Source organism: Hyperoodon ampullatus (genome assembly GCF_949752795.1).
Source record: "Hyperoodon ampullatus genome assembly, chromosome: 4".
NCBI lineage: Eukaryota > Metazoa > Chordata > Mammalia > Artiodactyla > Ziphiidae > Hyperoodon > Hyperoodon ampullatus.
Window position 1 is genome coordinate 24,295,718 of NC_136917.1, and position 18,249 is coordinate 24,313,966.

Consider the following 18,249-nt stretch of genomic DNA (forward strand, 5'->3'; position numbering starts at 1 on the left):
GGGATTTTGAATTATGAGTCCACATTCCCAAACTATTCAAATTATGGACAAGAACTTCAAATCCAAACTTGCAGTCATGACTGACTTGCTCTTCAATGGGGCAAGTAAATTCTGCTCACTGATTTATGCTTGACAGCATCCATGGAGGAAGTTATAAAATGGATCTAGACAACACTGGCAGAGTTGGAGACCTGGCGGTTACTGTAAGGTTAAAGACGGTACCACACATCTGTTTCTAAAGAGCCCATCTTATCACATTTGTATAGTACCATTTATTTATCCTCTGGGTTTCCATAAAAGGCAAAGGAGCAGGGGGTTGATAAGTCAATGTGCTACATAACATTAAATAAGTTACTTGGATGATACAGTTGCATTAAAATTAGTAACACATGCCATGCATATTTTTTCCCAAGGAAAGCAAACTATTCATATACTTAAAGAAATATCAGCATAGAAAAGCTGACTAAACTATGATACCTTCCTTACCAAATATTGAGCCAATTCCTTATCCCCTTAACAAATTCCCCATATATACATTTCACTTGGAATTTCTCCTGAGTAATCAAATCAAACTCATTGACACAAACATTCCAGAGCAAATTAAAAACAAAGGTAAGAAGCTGTGTATGTGGGGGAGTGATTAGAAGTCCTTAAGAAGATTAATGTTTTGATAAATTTCTCTGAAATCAAGTATTTTAGGATTATCTTATTACTCTTTAAGTTTTCAAATTTTGATGAATGGATAAAGGTTTTAATTTTTTTGTTTCTCATTACAATATATTCCAATGGCCAACACAATTTAGGACAATCAGCTTTTAAAAAATAAATAGAGATGTCAACTAAGACTTCATTATGATTTTAAAGGTTTTTACGTGCCCATTCTTAGGTATTGTCTGATCCTAACACTTCTGCAGCTGCTGGGTCCTTACCTTCAGGCTCTGCTCACTAGAGCAAGGCAAAGATTAGCCCATATTTAGAGGAAGGTATAGAATGTCCTGTATGCAAGGCTCCATCTGTTGGCGTGGATGCCCATAAAACATTTTAGTTCTCCATGAAGTCTAGGTGTGGGTTCATCTACTACTGAGTTCCAGACCAGACACCCCAAGTCTGATGTGCCAGAAACTTGGGCCCCTTGACATTTTCCAGCCTTTCTGTAGCTTCCTGTGCTGAGCTCTCCAAATGGTACATGAAGGAATTAAGAAGAAAGGTGAAAGTGTGAAGCAAGGGGGTACACATATGGAAGGGTTCAAGTGCCAGCAACCTATGGGTTGCCAGGACAGAGGAAAATGTACAGAAAGTGTGTCTAGAATGGTGAAACTGTTATAGGAGGAATCCAGAAGAAAGTAGGTCATCTCAGAGCAAAAGAATTTGTTGGAATTATGAGTTGTAAAATGATTTAGGGTAAAAGTTACAAAGAGTGTGAAGCTAGTAAAGATAACAGAGGTTGGAAAGGAAAGGGTGTGAAGATTAACTAGGGAATGTAGGGGGACAAACATGTGGGATAGGGAGGCAGACTTATTTGTGAAAATGATAACATCTGTTGTTATGTCTGAAAAACCGAAAATATTTTCATGCTATATGAATACTTCAGGGAAAGTATTCAATCTGATGGCAAACTGGCAAGCCAAAATTGATAGAGCATAATCCTTATTCTGGTCTATGTTTCAGCTCCAACGTCTACCTTGTTACTACTAACACATACATACAAAGGTACATACCTAAATATATCAAGTATTGTATAATAGGTAAACCGGAATGGAAGCATTATCAAGTAATAACCCCATCCAAGCAGCCCCTGAAATTCCAAAAACAAAGTTAGATATCATTCTCTCAATCCCTAATACCTTAATTGCTAGCTAAGATTTTCATTCTTTTTTGTCCTTTTCTTGTAATTTCTCTCTCCGCAAAACAAGGTTCCCTTTTCCTGGCCCACCTCATCCTTCTTAAAAACCAACTACCTTTGACCTCACTTCATCTAATACTATTACATTTTTCTTTTATACAATAATTTTTGTATTAAATCTGCTTGAACACTTATTCTACAGCTACTTACATACATTAGCTGTCAAATTCAGTTGCCAGTTTTCCTCCCCAAATCATAAATATTCATTCTTTCCTTTTTAGACTTAATACATTAAAATGTGGTATATAGAAATAACAAGAAAGATAACCACTATTGCTACCTTGGACATTTGTATATAAATGACAAATAATTATATTAACCACAATTATAAATCTCCAAACAGCTGCTAATCTTGGTAATACTCTTAATTATTATTTTAACAGTGTTGATTACTGCTGCTCTTATTATTAATTAGCAAATATATAGGGCTCTATAGCTTACAAAGCATTTCTTACATGGTATATTGTGTTAACCTGAGATCCTTTGTGTCCATGGCCAGGGAGCTCTAGAGCTCTGGAGCTCCATTAGTGGACATTAGGGTCCCAAACACAGTCAAGCCCAAAACAAACTGGAGAAACATTGGACACACACAGAACTACTCCTTTTTTTTAAAATTTAAAATAGAAAAAAAAAATTTTCTTTTTCTTTTTTTTTTTTTGGCCAGACCACACGGCTTGCAGGATCTCAGTTCCTTGACCAGGGATTGAACCTGGGCCCTCAGCACTGAAAGTGCAGAGTCCTAACCACTGGACCGCCAGGGAATTCCCTAGAACTACTCCTTGAATCATATAATTAATTGCTCTAGGAATCTGTGTTCTACTTCAGAATACCCCAAAACAGCTACATAGAAACTATTTTTAAAACTTTATCAAGTACTCCACAAAAAGGAGTGATGGAGTAAATTCTAAATCCAAGTATAAGAGGTGAGTATAACTCCAAGAATAAGAAACTCCAAAAAGTTCTCTGGAGTGTTCACTATCAGTATACACACCTAACTTCCCTAATTTGACTGTGAATAATTTGAAGAGGGAAGAATGCCTCTTTATTCATCTCTAGATCCCCAACAGCAAAATATCAAGTACCTTGGAACACTCTTAAATGCCTGCTGAATTTAACTGAACTCACCTCCTTGCTGCTAGCCCTTCAAGACTAATTTCAAAGATATGGCCAAGGCTCCCACGGAGATTACAAGTACTTCCCTAGAAGTAGCTTAAAATTAAGTAAAATGAAGCAACAAAGAATTCAGTAAACACTCTAACTTAAAAGTGGAAGATCTATTAAACATGTAGTAAACATTTTTAGACATGTAAATACATGTAGATGAACTGCTATAAACAAGGCACAGAAAACTCTTCAAATAATTGGCATAGAACAGGAAAAAAAAGGATACTTTCATTGGTTCATTAAGGAATAAAGGAAAAATGATAAACCCAATAAACCTACCAAGGAGTTAGGTCAAGTTAACAGGTTTATATTCTGAATATTCCTTTTGTTCCTATCATACAGAGATCAACATAACCAAGTGGAAGAACTTTTAAAATAAAAAAGGGAGAAATTCCAGCTATGAAATAACTTGCCCTTGGCTGTGGTCTTGAAACAACATAGCTGTAGATCCTGTGGTCGGCTGTATTAACTTGCAAGGGTCGGGATGGTGGTGGGTTGAAAACACTTGGTACACCCTCTTGCTCGTTCAATCTGTCCTGTACAGCAGCCTGAGAAGAAAAGAATAGCAAGAGCTTCAGTGATGCTCAAATCAACCTAGAAGAGATGAGACAACCATTGCTGGTGTTTCGAAACAGGTCACCAGGGAGTATATATTCATGAACCTTTCTTGAACTTGCTATGGTAGGAGGCAATGTGTGGTGATGGCTCCAGAATTCATACACAGTAGAGTAGTACTAGGAACTTGTCTGGAAGCTCACTGCTTTTATTCAGATGGTATGTGTTATTTAGGGTGGCTGGGATACAAGGTGCTTTACTGTACAAGTGTAAGGAAAACCATCCACAGAGAACACAGCAATGCAGACGGTGTCCCCAGAGCTGTGCAATGGAGCAATCCTGATGGGTTGGTGTTTGATGGAAGGCTTGGCTTTGGAGCAGAGAAACTTAGGTCTGAATCCTAGCTCCAGCACTCAGAAAAGTTGCTTGGATTCTGTGCCTCAGTTTTTCATGTGCAAAATGAAGAAACAATACTTCTCAGGGTTAATTTGAAAAATTAATGAGGTGACCATACACAAAGATTCTAATATAATTCCTTGCAGACAGACGATCTTCAGTAAAAAGTCTCATTCCTTTCCTAACTCTGCCCCTAAAAATGGATATTTGTCCCAGTGTAGTAAAAAAATATGGCCTTACACAAGAGGAGGTCTGATCGCTGCCTTCGACTTCTGGAGATAATCTATGTCACACCTGATAAGAGTATCTTTGCTATGGGATCCTAGGGTAGGGCTGACCACCCTAGAAAGACCAACCATGTAATTTAGGCTGGGGATTTTGGGTAATGCAGTATCAGTCAACCTAGAGACTGAGTTCAATTACATACGCAACCAATCAAATCAATCATGCCTATGTAATGAAGCCCCAGTGAAAACTCTGGACACTGAAGCTGAGGTGAGCTTCCCTGGTTGGTAATACTTCATGCACATTGTCACACACTTGTGCCAGGAATGTAACATGTCCTGATTCCATGAGAGGAGTAAGGAATCTTTGTGTTTGGAACTCAAGACTCTGCACTAAGTGCCTCTTTCATTAGCTGATTTTAATCTGTATCCTTTCCCTGTAATACACTGTAACCATGAGTTATAATAGCTTTCAGTGAGCTCTTCTAGTGAATTATCAAATCTGAAGGTGGTTTTAGGAACACCTTGAACTTGCAGTTGCTGTCAGAAGTGAGGGTGGGGACTTCCCTGGTGGCGCAGTGGTTAAGAATATGCCTGCCAATGCAGGGGACACAGGTTCGAGCCCTGGTCTGGGAAGATCCCACATGCCACGGAAGATCCCACATGCCACGGAGTAACTAAGCCCACGCGCCACAACTACTGAGCCTGCGCTCTAGAGCCCGCGAGCCACAACTACTGAGCCTGCGAGCCACAACTACTGAAGCCCGCAGGCCTAGAGCCTCTGCTCCGCAACGAGAAGCCACCACAATGAGAAGCACGCGCACCACAACGAAGGGTAGCCCCCGCTCACCACAACTAGAGAAAGCCCACGCGCAGCAACAAAGACCCAATGTAGCCAAAAATAAATTAAAAAAAAAAAGATGGATAGTAATTGTTGAACAACAATGTAAATGTAATTAAATTAATGCCACTAAATTGCAATGCCACTTAAAAATGGTTAAAATGGTAAACTACATACCTGGGTGAAGCCAGATTTTCTTCACATACTTCAACTAAAACTACATATCACAAAAGATTACAAGCAGAAGTGAATATGAAAATCCAGCTGTTTTCTATTAAGCCAGACAAAAAAGTCTGCAAACATTTATGTTAACATGTAATGAGTTTATTTATTTATTATTATTATTTAAAAAAATTTTTTGGCATTTGGTCTTCGTTGCTGCGTGAGACTTTCACTAGTTGCAGCGAGGGGGGCTACTACTCTTCATTGCAGTGCGCAGGCTTCTCATTGTGGTGGCTTCTCTTGTTGCAGAGCACGGGCTCTACAGCACAGGCTCAGCAGTTGTGGCGCACAGGCTCAGTTGCTCCGCGGCATGTGGGATCCTCCAGACCAGAGATCGAACCCATGTCCCCTGCACTGCCAGGCGGATTCTTAACCACTGCGCCACCAGGGAAGTCCCGAGTTTATTATTTTTAAAGTGAATTAATAAACAGAACAATTTCAGTTTTAATCTGTCATATGGTAATAGATATCAATAGATACAGCCCATATAAACAGAAGCTCTTTGGAGAAAAATATACGTATTTTTAGACAGGCACAAAAATATCTGGGAAAAAAGCAAAAGAAATTGTTAATATTGCTACGTTGGGGGTGTAGGACTGAGAAATAGTGGTAGGCAAATGATCTGAGCAGGATTTTTTTCATATTTAATCTTAGGCTTTGTTTGAACTTCATGTTCCTGCAAACGACAATATTTCATTCTTTTTTATGGCTGAGTAGTATCCCATTGTATATATACACGACACCTTCTTTATCCATTCATCTGTCAATGGACATTTAGGTTGTTTCCACGTCTTGGCTACTGTGAATAGTGCTGCTTATGAACACAGGGGTGCATGCATCTTTTTGAATTATAGTTTTATCTGGATATGGGCCCAGGAATGGGACTGCTAGATCGCACAGTAATTCTATTTTTAGTTTTCTGAGGAACCTCCACATTGTTTTCCACAGTGACTGCACCAACTTACATTCCCACCAACAGTGTAGGAGGTTCCCTTTTCTCCACACCCTCTCCAGCATTTGTTATTTGTAGACTTTTTAATGATGGCCATTATGACCGGTGTAAGATAGTACCTCATTGTAGTTTTGATTTGCATTTCTCTAATAATTAGTGATGTTGAGCATCTTTTCATGTGCCTATTGGCCACCAGCTGTATGTCTTCAAATGACAGTTATCTTTATGTATTTTATGTATTATTTTTATGAGTTACTAAAAGTGAAAAAATGTAAATATAGCATAATCCCATTTGTGTAACAAGAAAATTATATATAAATCTATATAGCCATATAAACTAACAAAAATAGTCTGAAAGGATATACACTAAAATTTAACACTAGCTATCCATGAAATGATGGGATTAAGGGTGAGCATTTTCTTCTTAACACTGTGGAATTCTTTTCCTGTGTGGGTGCATGGTTATTTTTGCAACAAGTTTTTAATATTTCTATACGTCATTTCATGTTAAAGCATGGTTGACATTATACCAGATTAACTGTAAAACAATAAATAAGTAAAGCAGGGGCAGCAATAGTAATAAACCAAATTAGAATTTAAAGTAAAAAGCATCATCTGATATTAACAAAGGATATGTTATTACAGGAAAGTTCTAATGGCCACGGGTCTTCATGCATCAAAAAAAATAGTCAAACTATATAAAAGTTAGAACGTCTCCCCCACCAAATAAACGTAGTATTAATGCATTTTATTTGCACCATGTACTGCCTTCCCACAGCATATAAAAAAGCATTCTCTTTGATATATTTGTTATTAACATTGGGAAAGTTAATATTATCAGCACACTAAGCAGAGGTGTATATATAAGAAAGTCTGGAAGGACATACAATATACTAAAACATCAAAAGTAGTTATCTCAAGTATGGTTATTAAGAACTTTCATTTTCAACTTTATAAACTCTTAAATTGTTTGCAGACATGTACTGGTTTTGTAATCAGGAAAAAACAAAGACATTACCAATGAAAAATAAAGAAATCTATAAAACCACATTCAAGTTCATCATGTCAAGTAGCCTTATTAAGTAACCAGAAAAAAAAGAAACAGCAGACTCTAATTGTACATTTAATAAGCTTGATTGAATACAGACACCAAACCTTCATCCCACAAAAAACACATTCCTTGACAACCACTGTTGTTGAGAGTGGTTACTTCTAGGAAAGAAAGGGAGGGGGTGCAGACAGGGATGACGTGCAAGCAACTGACAATGGGGGCTTCAATTTTATCTATATTTGTTTAAAAGAAATTTGAAACAAGTATTGCAAAATGCCTGCTTTCAGGAGCTGGATGGTAGGTACATGGTGGCTCCTTTTATCTCTATATTTTTCTCTAAATTTTAAGAATTTTATTTTTAAAAATATATATTTCATAATGTTAATGGAATGTTATTAAATGACAAGGACCTTAATATATAAATATTAAATTATATAAATAAAATGAAAGATTAATATGAAAAGGATAAACAAAAAAAAACAAGCTACTAGGAATTCCAAATATGTTTCTAAATAACTCTTGGGCCAAAGAAGAAAATGAAAAACTTTTAAAATACAGTTTCAGAAGAAAATTCACAGCCTTAAATGCAAGAAAGAGTACAAATAAATTAACTAAGCTGCAAAAATCATAATGCTAAAAAAATGTAAACCTACAAAAGTATGAAAAAATACATTAAAGAGAGATTTTGCTTAATAAACAGAAAAGAACTGATAAATATAAGAGCTTTTTATAAACAAAACAAATAAAATAAACTAGTCTCCAGCAAGTCTCGTCTTTAAAAAAGGAAAATAAGCATAATAAAAACAATGAGAAGAGAGGATAATAGAACAGACACAGAAGAGAGTAAATGATATGCTGCTTTGTATAGCCTATGCTAAATAACCTGGAAATCTCTAAGAAAAAAGCATCTTCTAAGAAAGCTTATCAACAAATAGATTACGAACAATGGGGAAACCATGAAGAAGTTAACAAAGAACAGACAGAAATAAGTTTTCAAGTGCCTTCTTTCAAATCTATGCTATCTAGGCTTCTCAACTCATTTTATCAAGTCAGTCATTTTATAAAGTCAGCATATGCTTGAAATCAAAGCCTAACAAGGAGACAACACCAGAGTATCATACAGAGCAACATCATTCCCTCTGCCTAAAATGCATTCCCCTTAAATGTTCACATTCGTTATTCCTTTTCATCATTCAGGTGTCAGCTCAAATATAACCTCCCCAGAAAGGCTTTATTTGACCACCCTATTAAAATAACTTTCCTGATCCTCTTTGTTCTATTTTCTATACTCATCTTATTCATAGCATTTATTGCAAAGTTAAATTACCTAGAATTAGGCTCCATGAGAGTAGGGACTTAGTCTTATTTGCTGGCATAGTGCCAGAGCCTAGAATTTAATTGCTCAAAAATTGTGCTGAATAACTAAATATCACTTAGGAGTATATTTTCAGAAATCCAGCACCCTATTCAAATAATATACCATAATTAAACAGTAATTTCAACAGATATCAAAAGGGTGCTTGATTAAATTCAACATCCACTCTTGATATATTAATATACCAAGAATGGAAGAACAGTCAATAAATATTTGAGAGCCTATGATGTACTAGGATCAAATTTATATGCTGGGAATACAGCAGTTAACAAAACCAAAAAAACTCTGCTCTCATGGAGCTTATTACATTCTAGTAGTTCTATCTCAAAATAATAACATCACCAGCATCACACTTAATAATAAAACATCACAGGCATTACAGTGAGGACAAGATGTCTGCTATTACCATTATTAATTGAGACTGTTCTGATGTTCTAGCCAATTCAATATCCAAAAACCCGAAAGATCCATATACTGAAAAAAAATCATGTAGTTGCAGATGATACAACTATCTAGAAAATCCAAAAGAATAAATTATAAAATATGTAAGAAAAAGGTTCACATGATGGTATCTGGTTACAAACCAAATATTTAAAAACCAGTATTTTTCTCAAAGAGTAATTAAGAAAAAATAAAGAGACAGGGACACTATACTGAGGGATTTGGTCACAATCTTTTCTATGATTTTATGAACTTTGATCATAATCTTCACCTTTCCCACAAATTTATTTTTAAAGACTAAAGAGCTGTAAATTTGAAAAAACATCTATTGAGAGGTTTTTTTTCAACTTTATTGGAGTATAATTGCTTCACAATGGTGTATTAGTTTCTTCTTTATAACAAAGTGAATCAGTTATACATATACATCTGTTCCCATATCCCTTCCCTCTTGCGTCTCCCTCCCTCCTACCCTCCCTATCCCACCCCTCCAGGCGTTCACAAAGCACCGAGCTGATCTCCCTGTGCTATGCGGCTGCTTCCCACTAGCTATCTACCTTACGTTTGGTAGTGTACATATGTCCCTGCCTCTCTCTCGCTTTGTCACAGCTTACCCTTCCTCCTCCCTGTATCCTCAAGTCCATTCTCAAGTAGGTCTGTGTCTTTATTCCTGTTTTACCCCTAGGTTCTTCATGACTTTTTTTTTCTTAAATTCCATATATATATGTGTTAGCATACGGTATTTGTCTTTCTCTTTCTGACTTACTTCACTCTGTATGACAAACTCTAGGTCTATCCACCTCATTACAAATAGCTCAATTTTGTTTCTTTTTATGGCTGAGTAATATTCCATTGTATATATGTGCCACATCTTCTTTATCCATTCATCCGATGATGGACACTTAGGTTGTTTCCATCTCCAGGCTATTGTAAATAGAGCTGCAATGAACATTCTGGTACATGTCTCTTTTTGAATTATGGTTTTCTCAGGGTATATGCCCAGTAGTGGGATTGCTGGGTCATATGGTAGTTCTATTTGTAGTTTTTTAAGGAACCTCCATACCGTTCTCCATAGTGGCTGTACCAATTCACATTCCCACCAGCAGTGCAAGAGTGTTCCCTTTTCTCCAAACCCTCTCCAGCATTTATTGTTTCTAGAGAGAGAAGATTCTTGCTGTGAAAAAAAATATGTGCCATCTGCCGTCCACTGGCAATTCCACCCAGAAGTAGGCGTCCAAGACAGCCCTGCATGGTAACTGCAGGCTCCTTTGTGATAGCAAGACAGTAGAGAAAGGAAAAGCCTTAACAGGGTGGTGGGGTTTTTTAACGGTATACTCATAGAGGAGACCTGCTACACAGGATGAATGAACCGAGCTAAAATGTATTCAAATGGCTAAATCTCAAAACTTAACATGGATTGCAAAAGGAGGGACTTTGCAGAAAAGGTACAGTTCGTTACCTTTCACAAAAAATTTTCAGACATTCATAAAAAACAAAGAAACAAACAAAAAAAACACGTGTCTTTGAGATTTGTTATCAGACCAGGGAAAAAGAAATATAAGTAAGCTCACAATGAATCCTATTATACCTCTATGTTCCAGTTATGCTGTTCCAAGGTATGGCGACATTGATCCATAGATTCTATGCCAGTCAGATCCTGAAAGATAAAAACAAAAAGTTACTTAGGGAAAAACCAACAGTACATATTGGATATTTTTACCCCTAATAGAATACTTACAAATACCGCTGGGAAAATAAAGTTTTGAAGGCAGATATTCAAGTATGGTAAAACGTCACTATTCAGAATTTATTCAGCCAGTTATTGTAGATGTTACTCCCATACAACAAAAAAAATGAAAATTTCTTGTCTTTTAAAACTTCAAGGCTTTCAAGATTACTTGATCAAAATCAATATTCTCTCAAATTCAAGTTTAAAAAATGAAAGACTTCTTCAACCTCTGCGCCCAGAAAAATAGTCTTTAATGCTAAACATCTACTGTTTATAATACATACTGATATAAAAATGCAGGTTTTCTGCAAATGTAATGCCTTTCACTAACTTACATCATTTTACCTATTAGCTTATAATACAAAATGTGTAAAACTTTTTATCAAAAGAAGTCTGTACTTCAGATGTTTCCCTCCAATATGTACTTTCCCTACTCCCTTCTCCTTGTACTATCCTCAGGTTTCACTTCGTCTATGACCACATTTCCTTCTTTGGCTCTTCTCCTATCCCCTCTAAATGTAGAAATTTCCCTAAGGATGTGTCCTTGGCTTTTGCCTCTTCCTGGCAATCCTCAATGACCCTTTCTACTCAAATGACTCATAAATTTCTGGACCTGTCACCTCTTCTGAAGTTTAGCAGCATGTTTCCAATAGCTTATTCAACATTTCTACCTAGATGTGGCACCAGTACCACAAATGCATCATTTAAAACCACTGTATGTGTTAATGACATCACCACCTTCCAAAATATACAGGCAAATATGACATCTGGAACCTCAGCCTCATCTTTGAATACTCTATCCCTTGAACTACATACTTCATCAGTAATCAAGTTCTGATTGTTTTCTATATCTATAACCACATTTCCATTCCCTGAGCCGGCATCTTCAATCAAGCTTTAATGACACCTCAAGTGAATTGTCAAAATAATTAATTTCTCTTCCTCTTCCTAACTCTTCCCTACCTCCTCTGGTCTCCCCACTCCCCTGTGTGTGTGTTATTTCTCTGCTCAAAACTTTTCAGCTGACTGGATAATAAAATCCAAAATCCTTAGCTTGGCATTCAATTGTTTCTATAATGTGGCCCCAACCTAGCTTTCTACATTATTTTCTATTTCCCTTTAGGTGTCCGATACTCAACAAATCTAACAGCTTACGTGTAAACCTAATGACCAGAATTTCCACAGAGCTAAATCCTAGCCTTCCTTCAAGGTCTAATACAAAAGCCAAACCCATCCATCCATCCTTTCATGCAACACATATCTACAGTTTATTGTCTATTCTGCGTATTACTTACTATGTCCAGGGATATAGGGATGAATACAATACAGTCTCTATCCTCAAGAAATTCCTCTTAATAACCAGCAAGCAACAGGAAAAAGAGATTGATCTCAATCTGCTAAGAATGTCATAACATGTACTGGTGAGTCAGGAGCCTGAGATTCTTGCTTTGGTTCTGTGCCCTGTGATCAGTGACCAAACATGTTTTAATTCTAGCTTCCTTTATGTACAACATGAGGGATTTAATTTGGACTATTTGAATATCCTTTCCAGAGCTTAGAAGAAAAAAACCAAAAACTGAAGTTTGCATTCTTTAGGTATGCAGTTGTTTATTTTTTTTAATTACACAAGTAGTATAGAAACTTTGCTTTTTTCTTTAAACTGAACTATTTATTTATTTATTTATTTATGGTTGCATTGGTTCTTTGTTGCTGCGCGCGGGCTTTCTCTAGTTGCGGCGAGTGGGGGCTACTCTTCGTTGCGGTGCGTAGGCTTCTCTCATTGTGGTGGCTTCTCTTGTTGTGGAGCACAGGCTCTAGGCGTGCAGGCTTCAGTAGTTGTGGCTTACGGGCTCAGTAGTTGTGGTTTGCGGGCTCTAGAGAGCAGGCTCAGTAGTTGTGGTGCATGGGCTTAGTTGCTCTGTGGAACATGGGATCTTCCTGGACCAGGGCTCAAACCCGTGTCCCCTGCATTGGCAGGCGGATTCTTAACCACTGTGCCACCAGGAAAGTCCCTGCTAATATATTTTTATGTTTAAAATACTACAAACTTTTCAATACTGCAATTGGAAAGCTCTGTTAAGAACTCTAGAGCTCTATTAAGAACCACTGGCTTTGACAGCTCTGACAATGTGGGTTTTTTCCTGACCACCGCAGGCCTCTTACCAGTTTGGCTATTGCCTTCTGGCTTATAATAGGATCCCCTTTAACTTTTGATTTCCTTACAGCCCATTGCAGAGAACTGGGATGTCCAGGGTTCCACTTCCTCTCTGTACATTCTCTTTAAGAACTGGACTTTACTTTTACCTTCTTCTCAGGGTATGAATGACTACTCTGTCTTTACCAAAAATGTTTTCTACCTTTCTTATGAACCTATTATTTTCTATCATCTATTATGACTATTTACACTCATTCTACTGCCTTATCAGAGGATGCATGCTCCTTAAGAGCAGTGTCTGTGATTCATCTCTATATAATGCTCCCCAGTACCTAGCACACAGTTAAGGGCTTAAAAGGTTGCAGAAAAAGACTGTCCAAGTTAAAAAGACCTTTTAGTATAAGCTTCAATAATCATAGCTACTAAAGTGAAATCCTCTAGAAAATTTCACCAAAACTCATTGTACATTAATACCCTGGGGTTTTAATTAAACTCCATCTAGTCAGAACTAGATGCTAAGCTGGCTGTTAAAAATACATATTTGCAGAATCTTCCTGTAGATCAATAAGTCAGGGATGGAGCCAAGGAATCAGTGGGTTTTTTGAAAAGCTCCTCAGTTGATTCTAATGTACAGCCAGGCCAGGAAATCCATGGTACTGTACAATTCTAAGTGGGACCAGAGATTATACGTCACTTATTAAAATAACTTTTTAAGAAAGGGGTTATGAACACTGTAGGAGAGAACAATCAGGGTAACTGCACATCTTCAGTATACTGAAATACTTAACCTAATGCAAGCAAAACCCTTTTATTGTATAAGTAGTGAATCAGGGTAAACTAGAAGCCCAACTTGAATAAGCCTGCTTTTCAGTCACTACTGATGAGTATTAAAAACATGCACTAGCAATATGCTAGGAAAGGACTATTCATATATCAACAAATATTCACTGATCTGGTATTCTAGATATCCAGGATACAAATACAGTCCCTGCACTCATTAGGCTTGTATTCTACTAGAGAGAGACTGAGCAAAACAAACCACACACATAGAGAAAATAAATGAACAAAAATTTAGGCTGGGGGATTCCTTAGGATTGGGTGCTCAAAGAAGGACTCTCCAAGGAGATAACATTTCAGGAGAGACCTGATGAAAGATAAGGGTCCAGCCATGGGAAAATATGTGGGAAGACTATTCCAGGCAGAAGGACAAATGCAAAAACTCTGAGACAAATGGATACATGACACTATGCATTTGTCAAAACCCACAGAACTTTACAGCAGAGTGAACCTTAATGTACAGAAATTTAAAAAATAATTTAGGTGAGAGGATCCCAGGATAGAACACAGACTGTGACAAAATAATCTAATGGTATTAAAAATATATGAAACAACCTCACTGAATGGGGTGGGAGGAAAAGGTGTTAACCTAAAACTCTGGAAATGAGTGCAGTCTGTAAGACTAAAGGCAAAAGGAACTGCACTGTGCTCTAGTTGACAGAGTTGGTTCACTGTATATGTCATTCTGAAGCACTATATCCATATACTTATACTGAAATTGAACAATTAAACAGAGAGTGGGAGCCAGTTTTCTCATTGTTGAAGTGGGAAGTTACAGATAGTCGAGGGGAGAAGGCTGGAATGATCCACATGGGTGAGAGTTGGAAACATCTGAATCAACTCATTTTTAAGTTTAATTTAGACAGATGGTTGCATATAGAACTAGTTAGCTTAGTATACACACATGTATGTCCTTGCTCTATCAGCTGAGAGGGCCTAGAGGCAACAACACACACCCCAACAGCAAGCACACATAATGCCCAGATTTGGGTTTCTAATACTGTTCTCCAATAAAAGGAACCAGGTTCCTTGGAGAAATGGCTAATTCTAGGACTGGAGCAGAAAATACACAAGATGAGCCTGGAGAATCCTGTAGTTCCAGAAAGTAAAGGAGTGCTCAAAAAACCCCATAATGATGGGAATATATCAAAGTGATACAGGAATCAACTGAAAGAGCTCCCAATGGCCAAAGCTGGTACAATTTGAGCAAGAAAATAAAGTAGTAATAGGTTATAATCCAAAGTACAAAATAAACATCCTGAGTCCATATGAACAGAAATATATGACTGAATAAATAAATGGGGGAGAACAGACAAATCCTGTGCAGAAGAATTCCAAATAACTATGTAGATAGATACTTTGCCTTCTAGGAGGTAGAACATAACTCTTCACTCCTTAGGTATGTATGGGCTGTGCACAGTGACTTCCTTCCAAAGAGTACAGTATGGAAAAGGAGGAAAAAAGATTAACTTTATAATGGAGAAACCTGACAAACACTACCTCAGCCAGATGATCAAGGTCAACATCAATAGCGATAAATCCTGTTGATAATATGTACCCTTGATAAAATATAATGAAAAGGCACTTTACCTCTGTGGTCTTCCTCCCCAAACCCCGAACTCCAGCCTCATCATGAGAAAAACATCACAAAAATCCCAATTGAGGGACAATCCACGAAATACATGACCAGCGCTCCTCAAACTGTCAAGGTCATCAAAAACCAGGAAAAGTCTGAGAAACTGTCACAGGCAAGAGGAGCCTAAGAAGGCACAGTCACTAAATGTAAGGTGGGATCCTGGAACAGAAAAAGGACATTAGGTAAAAACTAAAGAAATCTGAATAAAGTGTGGACTTTAGTTAATAATAATGTAATAATACTGGTTCATTAATTGTGACAAATGTACCAAACTAGTATGTAAGATGTTAATCGGGAACACTGAGTGAAGGTATATGGGAAGTCTGCATACTATTTTTTAAAGTTTTCTGTAAATCTAAATCTATTCTAAAATAAAAAGTTTACTTCAAAAGTGGAAAAACAGGACTTCCCTGGTGGCACAGTGGTTAACAATCCGCTTGCCAATGCAGGGGACACGGGTTCGAGCCCTGGTCTGGGAAGATCCCACATGCTGTGGAGCAACTAAGCCCAAGCACCACAACTACTGAACCTGCACTCTAGAGCCCGCGAGCCACAACTACTGAGCCCACGTGCCACAACTAATGAAGCCTGCGCACCTAGAGCCCATGCTCCACAACAAGCCACATGCTCAAGCTACCGCAATGAGAAGTCTGCGCACCGCAACGAAAAGTAGCTCCCGCTCACCCCAATTAGAGAAAGCCTGCGTGCAACGAAGACCCAACGCAGCCAAAAAAAAAGTGGAAAAACAAAACAGAACTGGGGTGGGAGAGACACATCTGAGACAGAACAAGCTTGGCAAGTTGGCAGATAAGGTCTGAGAAGTAGGCAGGGTAGGGGAAGTTCATCTAAGGTCGTGTCTCTCAACCTTGTTTGCACATCAGAAGCATCCAAGGGGAATCTACAGCTATCTAGACACCCCCCCCCCACAAAAGCAATTTAATCAGATTCTCTGAATATGCAGGTTAGGCACAGGTAAATTTTTTCCTGGAAGGGAAGGAGCTTCCAGCTGAGTCTAATGTACAGTCAGAGTTGAGAATCACTAACCCAGAGCCTTACTTCTAAGTTCAGCAGGAGTGTCATGACCATATGTAGCCAGTCATTCTGGCTGCTTTGTGAATTAATTCTAGAGGGCATGACAGAGAGCAAGAAACAGCAAGGAGACTATACAGGAATCCTAGGGAAAGAGAATGCTGGTTTAGCATAGGATCGTAGCAGTGAAAAGGGAAAGAAGAGGATAGATTGGGGTTATATTGTAAAGACAGAGCCAAGAAGATTGGATAATATGTGGAAGTAGAAGAGAAATATTAAGATACAGTGTTCAAAAAAATTAGGAGGAAAAGTGGAAACAGACCGCCAAGGATGAATGCACTCTTATTCATTATATCATGATGCTAAATGCATCGTGCGGGAATGGATTTCCTGACCTCAAAGCTAGCCAGTAGGATCCAAAAAGTCAAATGAAAAACATGCCGAACTCATCTGGCACTCACTGTCTGAAAACAGATGTAACTTATAACCTAGATATGGGTTGGCTACCTGGGTTTTCTCTCAGTTTTGTACTTTAAAAAACCTAGTATAAGTTAGGTTAAGACAGTTTAAATACTAGAGAAAGATGAGGAAGGGAGAGGTTTCCCTGTGGTCACAACCACTACCACTTCCCTGTATTCCAAGAAAAGGATTTAGAGTTTTGATTCAATCTCCTTTCCAAACTTAAAAACAAACAAACAAAACAAACATATAGGGGGAACTGATTAATGGTCTTTGCTTCTCCTTTCTAGACTGTAAGCATCTTGACAAAACTCCATTCACCTTGGCTTTCTGATCTTCGTAGGACTCCTCTGGTGTTTTCTCTCCTGGCTTGGGAACCACTCTTTCCACCCCATTCTTTCCACTAACCAGCCCCACCTTTCACACATCACTGCATACAGTCAAGGTTTGGGGAGATTTCTCAATTTTCTCTTCTCCATGAGAGTCTTCTCTCCTAGATATGTACAAATTTGAGCATTCTTACTTATTATACCAAGTACTCCTTTATGCATTAGTCTCCATACCCATTTTAATGGTTATATAATATTCTAATTGGCTAAAACAATTTACATATAGATTTTGCAACTGCTTCTGATGTTCTGCTATTAAAACAGCACTTTGATGAACATTTCTGTTTATAAAGTTTCTCTGTATTTAGGATTTTTCCCCTTAGGATCTAGTTAAAATTATGGGCCAAGGAATATACATTTTTCCCCCACATTCTCAGTTTTCCCTGAGAGGAATATGCATATTTTTATGTTCTTGATACATACTGCTAAAATGCACTTTAAAAGGACTATTCCAATTTACATTGAATAGGGCTGGTTTCAACGTGAGTCAAAAACTAAATATGTGTCAAGCTAATAGTCATTTCAGTGCCAATTAAGCTTTGCAATGCCAGCTTTGTTCAAAAAGAAAGAATATTACAGGTTTGGCTGGATACACTGTATTAGCTTTGCTACCAATTCTCTCCTCAGCAATAACATGTTTGGCTATAAGCACTTAGAGAACAGAGATGAAACACAGAAGTTGAGGGAATTTTATATTTAATAACCTCAGTCATTGGTTTCAAGCTCCTCCTAAACTAATTTGTTTAGAACTCAGCAGGCTGTAATTCTTTTAATAGGAACTTTCTTTTGAAAAGAGAACCCATTTATCTCTATATCCCCTAGACCTAGTGTAGTGCCTTAGCATACAGTAGAAAATGTTTAAATGAACATCTTGCCCTCAAGCCAATGATCAAC

General features: G+C 37.6%; 1 protein-coding gene across 1 annotated transcript in view; it reads right to left on the bottom strand.

Moving 5' to 3' along the window:
• The window catches only part of FAF2 (Fas associated factor family member 2), a gene marked incomplete at its 5' end in the record, with an annotated part of 55,785 nt that overhangs the window by 11,875 nt on the left and 25,661 nt on the right, over window positions 1-18,249 (bottom strand). The window contains 3 exons of the mRNA XM_079703904.1: window positions 1,719-1,795; window positions 3,481-3,615; window positions 10,710-10,778. Of these exons, the coding sequence (XP_079560030.1) occupies window positions 1,719-1,795; window positions 3,481-3,615; window positions 10,710-10,778 (281 nt within the window). The remainder of the gene's footprint in view (window positions 1-1,718; window positions 1,796-3,480; window positions 3,616-10,709; window positions 10,779-18,249) is intronic.